Source organism: Cetorhinus maximus, chromosome 11 (genome assembly GCF_964194155.1).
Source record: "Cetorhinus maximus chromosome 11, sCetMax3.hap1.1, whole genome shotgun sequence".
NCBI lineage: Eukaryota > Metazoa > Chordata > Chondrichthyes > Lamniformes > Cetorhinidae > Cetorhinus > Cetorhinus maximus.
In genome coordinates, this window is record NC_135889.1 from 75521547 (window position 1) to 75537160 (window position 15614).

Here is a 15614-nt window from a genome sequence, read left to right on the forward strand (position 1 = left end):
ACCTGCTAGAAGTGTACGAGAGTATGCTCCTGGCCGGCAGTATGTCAGAATCCATGAGGAAAGGCATTATCACCCTCATCTACAAGCACGAGGGGGAAAGGGAGGAAATTAGAAATTGGCGACCCATTTCACTGTTGAATGTGGACTATAAGATTCTGTCCAAGGTCATCGCCAATCGGGTCAAATCCGCTCTGGAATTGGTGATCCACCCTGACCAGACCTGCACTGTGCCGGGCAGGAAGATCTCTGACAGTCTCGCACTGCTCAGGGATACGATTGCCTATGTACAGGACAGGGGTGTGGATACCTGCCTCATCAGCCTGGATGAGGAGAAGGCCTTTGACAGAATATCGCACACCTACATGATGGATGTGCTCTCCAAAATGGGGTTTGGGGAGGGAATTCGAAATTGGATCCAACTGCTCTACACTAACATCAGCAGCGCAGTCTCAATCAATGGGTGGGAATCAGATAGCTTTCCGATTAAATCTGGAGTCAGGCAGGGCTGTCCTCTCTCGCCTGTTTTTTTCATGTGTTGCATAGAACCCTTTGCTGAGTCCTTCAGGAAGGATCCGGGCATAAGAGGAGTGACGATCCCAGGCAGTGGAGGCACTCAGGTCAAAGCCTCCCTGTGCATGGATGATGTCGCCGTCTTCTGCTCGGATCCGCTGTCGGTGCGCAGACTGATCCACATCTGCGACCAGTTCGAACTGGTCTCGGGAGCCAAGGTAAATCGTGGGAAGAGCGAGGCCATGTTCTTTGGGAACTGGGCTGACCGATCCTTTGTCCCCTTCACTGTCAGGGCTGACGGCCTGAAGGGGCTGGGGATATGGTTCGGAGGGACCAGGGCATGTGTTAGAAACTGGAAGGAGCGAGTGTCTATGGTGAAAAGGAAACTGGGCATGTGGGAGCGACGCTCCCTCTCCATTGCGGGTAAGAACCTGGTCATCAGGTGTGAGGCACTCTCGCTGTTGCTGTACGTGGCGCAGGTCTGGCCCATTCCACACTCCTGCGTGGTGGCGATCACCCGAGCCATCTTCCGCTTTATCTGGAGGTCGAAAATGGATTGTGTCCGCAGGGACGCGATGTACAAGCCTCTAGATAAAGGGGGAAATAATGTGCCCAACATCGCCCTCATACTGATGGCCACCTTTGTGTGTGGTTGCATCAAGCGGTGCGTAGACCCTCAGTACGCAAACACCAAGTGTCACTACGTGCTGAGGTTCTACCTGTCCCTGGTGTTGCGAAGGATGGGTCTGGCCATGCTGCCGCGGAACGCTCCAAATATTTGGTCTGTGCCGCACCGCCTGTCCCTTGTGGAAAAATTTAAGCAGAGAAACACCTTTGACCACAAGTCCATCAGGCAGTGGTCGGCACGTAACGTCTTAGAGGCCCTGAGGGAAAAGGAGAGGGTGGATCCTGTGGGATGGTACCCCGAGCAGACTGTCAAAGTCATTTGGCAGAATGCCTCATCGCCAGAACTTTCCAACAAGCACCAAGACGTAGCTTGGCTGGTGGTGCGGCCCTCACCGTCAGATCCTTCCTACACGCCAGGAGTCTCACCCCCTTGGCACGTTGCCCTTGAGGTGGCTGTGGTGGGGAAGAGACCGTTGTTCACCTCCTTCTAGATTGTGCCTTTGCAAAGAAGGTCTGGAGAGAGATGCAGTGGTTTCTGTCGAGGTTCATCCCGAGCAGATCTGTGACACAGGACTCTGTGCTCTACGGGCTGTTCCCAGGGACACACACCGAGACAAACATCAACTGCAGCTGGAGGATCATCAACTTGGTGAAAGACGCTCTTTGGTCTGCCTGAAACTTGTTGGTCTTCCAGCGCAAAGAGTTGTCCCCGACTGAGTGTTGCAGACTGACACATTCCAAAGTCCAGGACTACGTGCTGAGGGACGCAATAAAGCTTGGGGCAGCTGCCGCAAAGGTGGAATGGGGAAGGGTCACTGCCTAAGACCTTTCTGCCACAGTGCACCGAGGGACTGGGAACTGTTTAAATCCCCTCGGGCTGTACAGCTCAAAATGAATGTCTGTAAATGATTGTAATATTCATTGTTTGTACTGATGCACCTTGTGATACATGTTGTAAAAGTTGAACCTGATTGTACCTTTGTAATGGTGTTTTTGAAATGGTTTGGAATGTGGTTGAAGATATTTTATGAATAAAGTATATTTTTGCAAAAAAAAAAGACGGGAACAGGAACAGGCAATGCTTAAAAAGGCTAATTGAATACTGGTCTTTATATCTCGAGGACTAGAATACAAAGAGGGTAGAAGTCATGCTGCACCTACACAAAGCCCTGGTTAGACAACACAAAGTACTGAGAGCAATTTTCTGCACTGCAGCTTAGAAAAGATATATTGGCCTTGGAGAGAGTGCAGCATAGGCTTACCAGAAAGATACCTGGATGCCAAGGGTGGAATTACGAAAAGAGATTACACAAACTCAAAACAAAAACAAAAATACCTGGAAAAACTCAGGTCTGGCAGCAGCTGCGGAGAGGAACACAGTTAACGTTTCGAGTCCGAATGACCCTTCAAAAGAACTAAGTAAAAATAGAAGAGAGGTGAAATATAAGCTGGTTTAAGGGGGGGGGGGGGGGGGGGGGACAAGTAGAGCTGGATAGAGGGCCAGTGATAGGTGGAGATAACCAGAAGATGTCACAGACAAAAGACCAAAGAGGTGTTGAAGGTGGTGATATTATCTAAGGAATGTGCTAATTAAGGGTAGAAAGCAGGACAAGCAAGGTACAGACAGCCCTAGTGGGGGTGGGGTGGGGTGAAGGAATCGAAAAAGGCTAAAAGGTCCATCCGCAAGCGTTACCCAGACCTCCCTGTCGCTTGCCATTTCAACACTCCACCCTGCTCTCATGCCCACATGTCCGTCCTTGGCCTGCTGCATTGTTCCAGTGAAGCTCAACGCATGCTGGAGGAACAGCACCTCATCTTCCGACTAGGCACTTTACAGCCTTCCGGACTGAATATTGAGATCAACAATTTTAGATCATGAACTCTCTCTTTCATCCCCACCCCCTTTCCGAACCCCCCCAGACCTGCTGAGTTTTTCCAGGTATTTTTGTTTTTGTTTTGGATTTCCAGCATCTGCAGTTTTTTGCTTTTACACAAACTCAAGTTGTATTCCCTGGAATTTAGAAGGTTCGGATCGGATCAAAATTTCAGATATTAAAGGGAACAGAAAAGGTAGACAGAATGAAACGATTTCCACTGATACATATAAAGTCAGGCAAGTTCTGCAAACAACAACTGATGTTAGATTAATTCTTAATTTTAAAGCTGAGATTGATAGGTTTTAGCTACCCAAAGGATATTAAGGGAACAGGGCAAAATCAGGTATATGGAGGTAGGTCACAGATCAGCCATGATTTTATTGAATGGTGGAACAGAGTCGAGGGGCTAAATGCCCTACATCTGTTCCTATGACATGTTCAATGAGATTGTGAAAACATTTTAATCTATCTTTAAATCTTGAGTTGTAAACTTCATCACTTGCCTGGTTTCAAACAATTCCCCCACTTTCTGTCTTTTTCATAGTTAGCAGTTGTAGCACACCATTCCTCGTCACCATTTTCATCAGTAGTGCATTCATAATACCATTTTCTTCTGTGCTTAAATGGGAAGACACAGGGTTTTCCATGAGCAGTTCCACCAGTTGTGTAGATCTCTATGACAAGAAATATTAAATGAATAAATTGCAGAAGTGTATTGAGATGCATTATCCTAGCTTTATATATTTGCTATTAGGAGCTATATTACATAAATACAGCTTAGCTTTGGCCTTCTTAAAATGAAGGAATTGCAGTGCATTTTCTAACAGTGCAATTCATGTTTCCAGCAAATCTCTAAATTATATAAAAATGATTAATTCACTGCTGTGCATGGTGAGGTAACTATGTCACTTTGATTTCCAAAATTTCAGTTTTGCTACTATTAGGATTAAGCAGCTGTTAAAATAATTAATAAGTTCAAGGCAGTCTCGAAAATTTACTGCACACGTTCACAAGAAACAGCAGTGAAGGTTTTTGCAATCCAAGAAACCTTCTCACTGACCTAACACCATACAGAAGCTGTAAAGTAGATATAGCAGAAAAACATAAAACAAGGAAGAATTCCTGAGAAGCCCTTCAAATTCCTCAAGATATGTTCAAACAAAGGAAGGATAACTCCATCCCCAACAGGAACGCTGCCTTTTTTAACCAGCAGCTGCAGTGATAGGCCATCCCCCTCAATTTCACAGGAAGTTGAAAATACTGCCAATATTTAATAAACAAAAGGTTCAGTTGTTTTGTCATGAAACTTAGTTAAGACATGTGGCAACTTCTAAAATGAAAGCGGCAGCTGCTTGATATGCCCATCACAAGACTTCATTTCTACATGATTAAAAATCAGAACAGCATAAAGCATACACCAACTTAAAGGTATTTCATCTTCAGCCAATGCTAAATAAAGGGATAACTAAAACTATTCCAATGTTTAGTATAACTTTAGGAATCATTAAGTACCACAAATTGCTTTTTACCATTTATTCAAAGAGTCTCCTTTATTTCATAAACAAAAAGAGATGCTGGAAACATTCAGCAGATCATAGAGCTGGAGCCAATGCTTCGGATATGGGCCCTTCATCAGAATTGGAAGTTGTTACAGATGAACAGCATTTAAAAATGGAATTGAACAAAATGATGAGGGAAACACTGCAAGGTTCATTCCTTGGTCTGTTGCGAATAAACAGATCTTCTTGGAGATGGTGCTGGCTGTTACTATTGGCCTTAGTGCCCCTAGATGAGATAAAAGAAAATTGGCAGGCTTCCTGCTCCTAGTTGCTGTTCAGCAAATTCCTGTTGCAAGTGTGTAGGTTCAGTGACAACAAGGATGAGTTCAGCTGTAATGTCCCATGTAGTTGAATAGCTTACTGGCATTTGCTATCTTGGTTCACGCATGAAAGGTGGCTACTCGGACAGGGTACTGGCAAGGCACCTTCCACCTGCAGCACTGCACCACAATACAGATTTATTGCCTTACGGAGCGGGTCAATCACATTACAAAGCTATTCATTTATTCCTGCATTATGTATTTTTCAACATCTTGTCTATTGTAACCGCAACAACAGCAACACTTTTCTCAATTACCACATACCATGCCCAGCACAGGGGCTGTGCGATTTGCCACCCAGGCTTTTACACTGCTATCTTACTAGCTGAAGATGACCTTTTAGTTTTCTGATGTAGCAAAATGGGACACTTCAGCGCATAGATTTACAAATTGTCGACCATCTTTATAAACCCATCCACAGCCTTAATCCATTCTAATAAGCAAAATACAGCAGATGCTGATGATCTGAAATAAACAAAGTGCTGGAAAATCTCAGCATGTCTGGCAGCATCTGTGTTGAAAGAAACAGATTTAACTTTTGAAGTCCAACATGACTATTCTTTGGAATACATTGGACTTGAAAAACGTTAATTTTGTTTCTCCACAGATGCTGCCAAACCGATTGAGTTTTTCCTGTTTTATCTTAACTCATTCTACCTTAACTATAAACAGGCTTTTGAAACTGTGGTGAGATGAAGCAAGGTAGAGGGGTTTAGGAAGAAAATTAGGTGATGAAGGAATGGGAAGTAAAGAACATGTAGAAGGTGCAAGCTGGAATTTGACTTGCTCCTCCTGATCCATAGGCAGTGCTGTAAAGACAGCACAAAGCTGTCCTCCCCTCCTAATAGTTGCCAGTTTCCCCAAAGCATGATAAACCCATTCAGCCACAATCAAACTTGTAAAACAGGTTAGATTAGAGGCTCCCCACCTCATTAAAATATGCAACTACCAGTCCACTTTTTGGGAGTAGCTTGGCTGCCTGTTCCTTGTCCCACCTCTGTCGAACCAGGAAGGTGGGTTGGGGTTAGGTTTCATCTTTTTAAAAATTTAACATCTGAGCTGACCCCAAATGACTTGTTTTACTCAGTCCAATGAGGGAGACGAAAACTAGAAATGTAAGAGAGTCACTGAGAAATTCAGGAGAAATGTCTTTATCCAGGCTATGGTTAGAATATGGAGTGCCTATCTGAGAAAAAAAACATTTGAGATGCTAGAAAAATACATGAGGCAGAAAGGAATAGAAGGTTATGCTGATAGGGTTAGATGAAGAGGGGAAGGAGGCCACTTGTGTGAAGCATAAATTAGTTGAGCTGACTGACCTATTTCTGTGTTGTACATTTTATATACTATATGTAACAGACAAGAAAATAAAATTATACCCTGTAAAGAGCTTTGCTAGACAACCTTATCCCTCCTATTATAAAGGCAAAATACTGCGGATGCTGGAAATCTGAAACAAAAACAAAAAATGCTGGAAGAGCTCAGCAGGTCTGACAGCGTCTGTGGCGAGAAAGACAGAGTTAACGTTTCAAGTCCATATGACTCTTCTTGCTCTGCACAATGCGCAAACTGCTTCATTATCTGAGGAGTTGCAAATACGATTGAACACTGCAAGCATCAGCAAACATTCCCACTTCTGACCTTATGGTGGAGGGAAGGTCATTGATGAAGCAGCTGAAGATGGTTGGGTCTAGGACACTACCCTGAGGAACTCCTGCAGTGATGTCCTGGGGCTGAGATAACTGACCTCTAACAACTACAAATCATCTTCCTTTCTGCTAGGTATGACTCTAGCCAGAGGAGAAATTTCCCCCCAATTCCCATAGACTTCAAGTTTGCTGGGGCTCCTTGATGCCACACTCGGTAAAATGTTGCCTTGATGTCAAGGTCAGTCACTCTCACCTCACCTCTGGAATTTGGTTCTTTTTGCCCATGTTTGGACCAAGACTGTAGCGAGGTCAGAAGTCGTGAGACCCTGGCGGAACCCAAACTGTGCATTGGTGATCAAGCTATTGCTATGTTAAGTGCTGTTTCATAGCACTGTTGACAATACCTTCCATTACTGATGATCAAGGTAGACTAATGGAGCAGGAATTTCTAGATTGAATTTGTTCTGTTTTTGTGGATAGGACATTTCTACATTGTCAGGTGGATGCCAGTGTTGTACTAGAACACGCTTGGCTAGGGACATAACTGGTTTAATTCACAAATTTTCAATACTACTGCCAGGATTTTTATCAGAGTCCATGGCCTTTACAGTATCCAGTGCCTTCAGCCATTTCCTAATATTACATGGAGTGAATCGAATTGGCTGAAGATTGGCATCTGTCAGTCTGGGGACCTCAGGAGGAGGTCAAGATGGATCATCCACTTGGCACTTTTGGCTGAAGATGGTTGCAAACACTTCAGCCTGGTCTTTTTCCACAGGTGTGCTGGGCTCCTCCATCATAGAGGATTGGGACATTTGAGGTTGTGGAGCCTCCTCCTCTGGTTGGTTAATTGTCCACCACCTTTAAATGACTGAATGTTGCAGGATTGCAGAGCTTTGATCTGATTCGTTGATTGTGGGATTACTTAGCTCTATCTGTAACATTTCTACTCCAGGTAACATTCTTGATTATTTGAGGGTCACCAGATCAGAGCTTACACTGTGATTTTACTACGGGGCAGGGTGAGGAGGCAGGCCCCAAATCTACCTCAGCCAGAACAGGGATTGAACGTTGCATTGTTGGTGTTACTCTGAGCCACATGCTAACTGTTTAACCAACTGAGCTAACTTGTAGAACAAAAACAAAAATACCTGGAAAAACTCAGCAGGTCTGACAGCATCTGTGGAGAGGGATACAGTTGACGTTTCAAGTGCGTATGACCCTTCATCAGAACTAAGACATATAGAAATGAGATGAAATATAAGCTGGTAGAAGGGGGTGGGACAGGAGAGCTCGATAGGGGGCCAGTGACAGGTGGAGGCCAAGAGGAGACTGCCAAAAATATCATAGAAAAAAGGACAAAGGGGTATTGACGGTGGTGATATTATCTAAAGGATGTGCTAATGGGGACATTAAGGGAAGCAAGCTAGTGGCAGATGGCCCTAGTGCAGGTGGGGTGGGGGGAAGGGATCAAAATGGGCTAAAAGGTGGAGATGAAACAATAGATCGAAATAAATTTAAAAATAGGTGGGAAAAGAAAAAAATATAGTTGTAAAAAATTATAAATTATTGGAAAAAGGGGGATCAGAAAGGGGGTGGGGATGGAAGAGAGAGCTCATGATCTGAAATTGTTGAACTCAATATTAAGTCCGGAAGGCTGTAAAGTGCCTAGTTGGAAGATGAGGTGCTGTTCCTCCAGTTTGCGTTGAGCTTCACTGGAACATTGCAGCAGGCCAAGGACGGACATGAGAGCAGGGTGGTGTGTTGAAATGGCAAGCGACAGGGAGGTCTGGGTCATGCTTGCAGACAGACCGAAGGTGTTCCGCAAAGCGGTCACCCAGTCTGCGTTTAGTCTCTAACTTGTCCCCCTTAACATGCTACTTCTGCTTTTTGGCAAGCATGTAGTTCTGTGTTGTAGCTTCGGCAGGTTGGTAGCCCCTTTTTATATATGCTTGGTGCTGCTCCTGGCACCTCTCCTACAGTCCTCATTGGACTTGAAGATAACGTAGACTGAGGAATCTGCCAGGCCATGAGGTTACTGAATGTAGATTAATACAATTCTGCTATTGCAGATGGCCCACAGGACCTTATGGGTGATAAGTTTTGAGCTACTAAATCTGTTCTGAATCTATCCCACTTAGCACATTGATAGTGATGCATGTCTCAATGGAGAATGTCCTCGGTGTGAATACAGGACTTCGTCTCCATGAGGACTATGTGGTTGTCACTCTTTTCAATACTGTCATGGACAGATGCATTTGTGATAGCTAGTTTTGTGAGGACAAGGTCAAGTGGGTTAATCTCTCTTGTTGGTTCTTTCACTATCTGCCTCAGGCCCAGTCTGACAGATAATTCCTTCAGGACTCAGCCAATTTGGTCAGTAATGGTGCTACCAAGCCACTCTGTGATGGATGTTGAAGTCCCCAACCCAGAGTATATTCTGTGCCCTTGCCACCCTCAGTGTTTCTTCCAAGTGATGTTTAACACAGAAAAGTACTGATTCATCAGCTAAGGGAGAGGAGGTGGTGGTAATCAGCAAAGTTATTTTTGGCCATGTTTGATCCTGATGCCATGAGACATCATGGGTCCAGAGTCAATGCCGAGGATCTTCAGGGCAACTCCTTCCCAACTGTATACCATTGTATTACATCTGGTCGGTCTGTCCTGCCAGTAGGGCAGGGCATACCTAGGGATGGTGATGAAGGAGTCTGGAACATTGGCTGTAAGATACGATTCAATGAGTATGACTCGGTTAGGTTGTTGCTTGATGAATCTGTGGAACAGCTCTCCCAATTTTGGTACAAGTTCCCAGATATTAGTGAAGAGACCTTTACTGGGTCGACTGGGCAGGGTGTGCCTTTGTCCTTTCTAGTGCCTAGGTCAATGTCAGGTGATTCATCCGGTTTTATTCTTACTTGACTTTTCTGTAGCAGTTTGATACAACTGAATAGCTTGCTAGGCCATTTCTGAGGGCAGTTTAGAGTCAACCACACTGTTGGAGTCACATATAGGCCTGTTTGGGTAAAGACAGCAGATTTCCTTCCCTGAAGGAGATTGGTGAGCCAGGTGGGTTTTTTCAAAAAACAACAATCTGGTGGCTTAATGATCATTACTGGGACCAGCTTTTTATTCCAGATTAATTAATTATTACATTTTAAATTCCCTCAGGTGTCATGGTGGGTCTTGAACTCATATCTCTGGAGCATTAGTTTGGGTGTCTGGATTACTTGTCCAATAAGATTGAGGTCAGTATTCTGGTGCTTGCATCTCTGAATCAGCAGGAGGGTAGGCAGCATTCAGACTTTGATTCTGAATGGAAAAAGGGCTTGCAGTCAGTGCAGCTCTTACTGTTGCTTTGGGAGAGTAGGACTGCAGCTCACTTTGATGTTCAATAATCAGGACCATCAACAGAACGAACTGAGTGCGTCTAAGGATCAGTATTCAGCTTTGCAATTGCGAGTCTCTGTTCTGGTGTGGAGACCGCAACAGGAGCAGGGGACTAACAGTTTTAGCAAACATTATAATCAGAACTTCCGGCAATTCCAGTAAATCTTTGGCCAGTCTAAAAGGCACATTATGGTTAACTGTTTTAAAGTGCCAGGACAGAGTATATCAGCTACAGAAACATCTGTTGCATTCCAGTCAAATGCACTTGGAATCAAAAGGCTCAGTGATTTCACACTCCCCTTGTTCCAGAAGGCTATACTTGTAATGGAGGCAGGAGAAAAAATATTCAGTGGTATTACATGGTCACTGGGCCCAAAGATTGGAAGCAGACTCTGGAAGAGAAAGTCTGAGGAGGAAATAGAAGAATAGGATCAGAGCATTTTGGGCTAGCACTGGGGAACATATTTCCTGCAGGCTTCTTGTAGAGCAGCTGCAACATCTATTTTTGGATCATGTGCTGGGTTCTGCAACACAATTTTAGGCAGGTAGCAGTGTCCAGAACTAATAATCCCCATGCTGGCTCTTTTTAATCTTGTGATGGCTTCTCCTCCCCTACTGTACCAAGGAGGTCTTTCCCCATTGGTTGCTGTCACCCCTACCCAATGCCATAATCTCCATGCCAAACACCTGCCCGTTTCCTATCCATTTGACACCGAGGAATTCCCAATAAGATGTATCTGGGAATTTGCATTAAACTATTGAGATATTTACGACAGTTTTTTCCATTAGTAACTACTTCAAGCAAATACTTAACTCACTTATTCCAAATCATTATCATGGTAAGTGACATAACTTAGGAATTCCCCTCCTGGAGAAGTACAGTGCAAACAGTATTTCAAACATCACTGAAGAAATTATTTTGTAAAATTCCAATGTAAAGGAAGGGGAATTCATAAAGGGTTTTGCTCTTCCACCCCAGTACTCCAACTACTTCCAAGCATCTATGTGGTTTCCTCTTGACAACCCTTGAAAAAATCTCTAATTGCTGCTGTCCCACTTCTGTCCTGGAACTGGCTGTGAAGGTATCTAAAACACTTTCAAGATCTTACTAAGTGTAGCCAGAACTTCAAAAGAAATTCTAGCAAGTTCCTGGACATTCCCCCAGCACTTATATAAAAAAGAGAAGGCACCAAGATTCATTACATAGCTAAACGTAAAATCATCGTCAAGGTCACCAGTTTACAACTCTTGAATGTGTGGGGACACAACCATTTAGTGGAAATCCAAAAAATACCATTAGCACTTCCCTAATACATTGTTAGTGAAAAAGCATTTTACACATTCAATCATAAGTCAGTGTAAAATATTTACAAAGTATCCTTAACTCTAGAATGCATCTTAAATGACTTCAGTGAGATGAAATCAACTAGATAAAACAAAAAACTGCGGATGCTGGAAATCCAAAACAAAAACAGAATTACCTGGAAAAATTCAGCAGGTCTGCAGCATCGGCGGAGAAGAATAAAGTTGACGTTTCGAGCCCTCATGGCCCTTCAACAGAACCCAGAAGGGTTCTGTTGAAGGGTCATGAGGGCTCGAAACGTCAACTTTATTCTTCTCCGCCGATGCTGCCAGACCTGCTGAGTTTTTCCAGGTAATTCTGAAATCAACTAGACATCAGGCAAAGGAAGAGATATTAGAAGGGATGAGATGGGTTTTAATAAGTGACTGAAAGGAGCAAAAGGTTTAAGGAGAGAATTCTACAGTATGAGACCCAGAACACTGAAGGCACACCTTGCTAACCGTGGGACATAGGGGATAGATGGTGCACAAGAGGTCAGAGTCAGAGGAAAGGAGAGCTCAAATGGCTGGGCTGGAGGAGGTTACAGAGCTAGGAGGGGTGAGGCAATTAGTTAAAATTAAAAATTTTAAATGTATGCTGTTTAACTTGTAAGCAAGAACGTTACATTTTGAGAATTAAGGAACCAGGAGCTAACGTAGATCAGTACATACAGACGAACATACAAACATACCTATTAGGAGCAGGAGTAGGCCGCTTGGCTCCTCGAAGCCTGCTCTGCTATTCAGAGTTGAGGTTACAACCAGGTCATGGCTGATCTGGTTGTAACCTCAACTCCACATTCCCACCTACCCTCGATTACCTTTCACCCTTTGTTTATCAGGAATCTACCTTAAAAATATTCAAAGGCTCTGCTTCCACTGCCTTTTGAGGAAGAGTGTTCCAAAGACTCACTACCCTCAGGAAAAAAATTCTCCTCACCTCTTGACTTAAATAGGTGATCCCTTATTTTTAAACAGTGACCGCTAGTTCTTGATTTTGCTGCAAAGAAGGATCACCCTGCCAACACCCCTCAGGATCTTGGTAAGGGCAGAGTTGATTAGGGAGCAGGACTTGTTGAGGGATAGGGCACGAGCAGAGTACTGAATGAACTATAATTTACAGAAGCTAAAGGATGGGCAGTAAGCCAGGAGAACATTGGAATAGCGAGTTTGGAGGGAAAAACAGCATGAATTAGTCAGCAGTAATGGGGTGAGGCGAAAGGCATAGTGGCATTTGTGTTGGAGTGAATCATGGGGTCGGAAGTTCAGCTTGGAGTCACTAGGGCATCAAGACAATCAAATAGTCTGGTTCAATCCAAAATAGTGGCTTGATTGTGGTACAGAATCTATAACAGGCTTTGTGATAGGAAGCAAAGATGATAACTTTGGTCTTCCCAGTGCCTAACTGAGGAAATTGTGGCTCAGCCAAAACAGGACGTTGGACAAGCAATTTGACAGCATAGAGGCAGTGGAGAGGTAGAGGCAGGTGTTATTAGTAATTAGCTGCCAAAAGTTTACATGTTTCTGATAATATCTCCAGAGGAAAAAGGAAAGATCTTTGAAGATAATGATTCGAGGGCTGGAACAGAAGTCATTTCTGCAACTGCTGTGACTACAATTCACTTGGTAAGAATGGGATTGAGTGAGTGCTGTAGCCTTGATCTGGATAGCAAAAGAAAGGAATTGGAGAAAAACCAATGTGGTCAACTATAACAAAAGCTGCAGAATGATTGAGGGTAATAAAGGTGAATAATGCAGCATAGCCACAGTCATTCGTGATTTAAGATTAGGTCCCATTCAGTGCTGTGACAGAGATGAAAGCACAATGAGAGATTGAAACATGGGAGTATCAGAACTTAAGTGCAAAGATTTGGAAGGCAACACATTTATGGATCTGGCAAATGAAACTGAGGTTCTAGATGGGTTTGGCAGTTTGCAAGGACAGAGAGTTTAAGAGAGGGATGGTGATGGTGGTTTTGAAAGGAATCAGGGCAGTGCCCAAGGAGAGAAAATACTTTGCTACGTCCAGTAGCTTTGGGTAGGAAGGGAAGTTGGGTGGTTGGCAGTTTAGTGGGAAAGAGATCAAGGAAGATGCTGGTGGGTCTTGGGAACAAGATGAGCTCAGAAAGAATGAGAAGAGACCGGAAACAAATGAGAGGAAGTCTGGGATTCAGGTCTGAGGTTAGGGGTAGGGTCTTGGAGGAATATTTTACTTGGTAGAAATGGGGATGGGGAGGAAGTAGCAGAGATAGTTGAACAGATGGTCTCTATTTTAGTGACAGTGAATTTCATGAGCTCCTCACGTATGGAGAGGGCAGAGCAGAAGGAGGTGTTAGATAGTAGAAAAAGCTGGGTGTTATTTTTGTTCTCCAGGATGATCCTTCAATTGTGAGCAGTCTTGGCAGAGGAAAATAGGCAGAATCTAATATCATCCAACCTGATCTATCAAAGGATGGTGAAGTCAGTTATGTACTAGGTAAAGTCCAAGGGGCACAGACTTGAATATAAGAAACAAAGATTGGCATTGGGGGGGGGGAAAACCTGAATGGGAGATGGTGAAGGTGTGTCTGGGGGAAACGGGCATTGGAAGTGGTTAAGGGAATTGATGGCTATAAAAGTATAGTGGCAAATGGAAGGCCAAGGGCAGGCAGCTGTGTGTGTGTGTGTGTGTGTGTGAGAAAGTGCAGGTTTGAGGGAGTTTCCTCACCCATTCTCCCCTTTCAGAGAGGAATGCAGAAGGAAGTGAGGTTGGATGAAAGTATGTTTTTTTGGATTGAAAGGGATATAAGAAAGTGGATGGAGTTGGTCTTTCCAGAGAACAAGAGTAGAGGGGCCATAGATGGAAAAGGGTTAGCCAGGCATATGGGTAGGAGAGTTTATAGGGCAGAAGTTGAGAGGGGACAGAAGCACAGTGAAAATAGGGAAAGAGAGAGGGGGGGGGGGGTAATAAGTGCCCAAATGGCCTCTTTGGAGCATGTCGAGAGAGGCAAAGAAAGTAGCCATGCAATCGTTCAAGGGGTTTCAAACCTGGGATTTTTAAAAACCTAATTTTTATGGGATGTGAGCATTGCTGGCTAGGCCAGCATTTATTGCCCATCCCCAATTGCCCTCAAGAAGGTGGTGGTGAGCTGCCTTTTTGAACCATTGCAATCCATGTGCATTGTGGATAGACAGAACATTTTGGTTACATAGGCATGGCAGAGATTGAAATGTTAATTGTATAAATTAAGGGTAAAGAGAAACAAATGGAGAGCATTCATTATTTGACTACATATAAAGAGATACATTGACACTAGGGTGATGATTAGGGTTGGGAGCTTTATACTTGTAATGTTTCATTTTGTGAATAAATCTAAACTAAGTAAATATTGACTTCTGCAAATAAAAGCAAAATAGTGCAGATGGTGGAAATCCGAAATAAAAACAGAAAATGCTGGAAAAACTCAGGTCTGACAGCATCTGCGGAGAGAGAAACAAAGTTAATGGTTCTTTTCCGTATCACTCTTCTTCAGAGCTAAAGAGAAGTAGAAATGTGATGGAATTTATACTGTTTAAACGGTGGAGCAGGTAAAGCAGGATAGAAGGTCAGCTATAGGTGGGGGCTAAGGAGAGATAGACAAAACTGTCATGGACACAAGACAAAGGAAGTGTTAATTGTAGTGGTGAAGACTAAAGAAAGTGCTGATTTAACTGTATGGCATTAGATAGTGTTTTCACATGGACAGTGTGTGGAACAGATTGAATCTGGATAACATTTTAGCCACTCAGTAGTGAGGATCAATGCAAGGTCAGGGACTATCAAAGTTCTACTTGTTTAGGGTTCAGGGATGACAACACATTGAGGTTGAGAGAGTAGTGAGTCCATGCAAAATAACTGGAGTAAGTCACGTTATTGGTACAGATTTAGTCTACAGTGAGATGCCTTTATGGTTAAGTAAGCCTTCCATGAAAAAGGCACACATGAAATTGGACACAGCATGACAAAGCAATTGTTTTTGGAAAGTCAGTGGATATGCAGTTTATCTAATCAGGGCATTATTGTACACTTTAACAAATTGCACCAGGTTATAAGAAACCAAGAAGAAAAGCAAATTCTCTTAAAGCTGCACAGGCAATTTGCTTAGCCTTTTTTGTCAAAGATTAAAATTCCTGCTAAAGGATAAGGAGTTTAAGGCTCAAAGAAGTTACTGTAAAATGTGAAATATGTAAAATGTATTGGAGCACACCATCAAATCCTGTTGGAAGCCTTCCATTGGCATGTGACTTTAAATAAGGTAATTGCCATGGATCTAAAGGTATGGGACAAAGACCCACAATATTTTCACTTTATAGACATGGCAACCA

At 43.5% G+C, this 15614-nt stretch overlaps 1 protein-coding gene across 1 annotated transcript in view; it reads right to left on the minus strand.

Moving 5' to 3' along the window:
• Nucleotides 1-15614, minus strand: part of ly75 (lymphocyte antigen 75) — a 158037-nt gene that overhangs the window by 128947 nt on the left and 13476 nt on the right. Inside the window, exon 3 of the mRNA XM_078552240.1 lies at nt 3518-3688. Within this exon, the coding sequence (XP_078408366.1) occupies nt 3518-3688 (171 nt within the window). The remainder of the gene's footprint in view (nt 1-3517; nt 3689-15614) is intronic.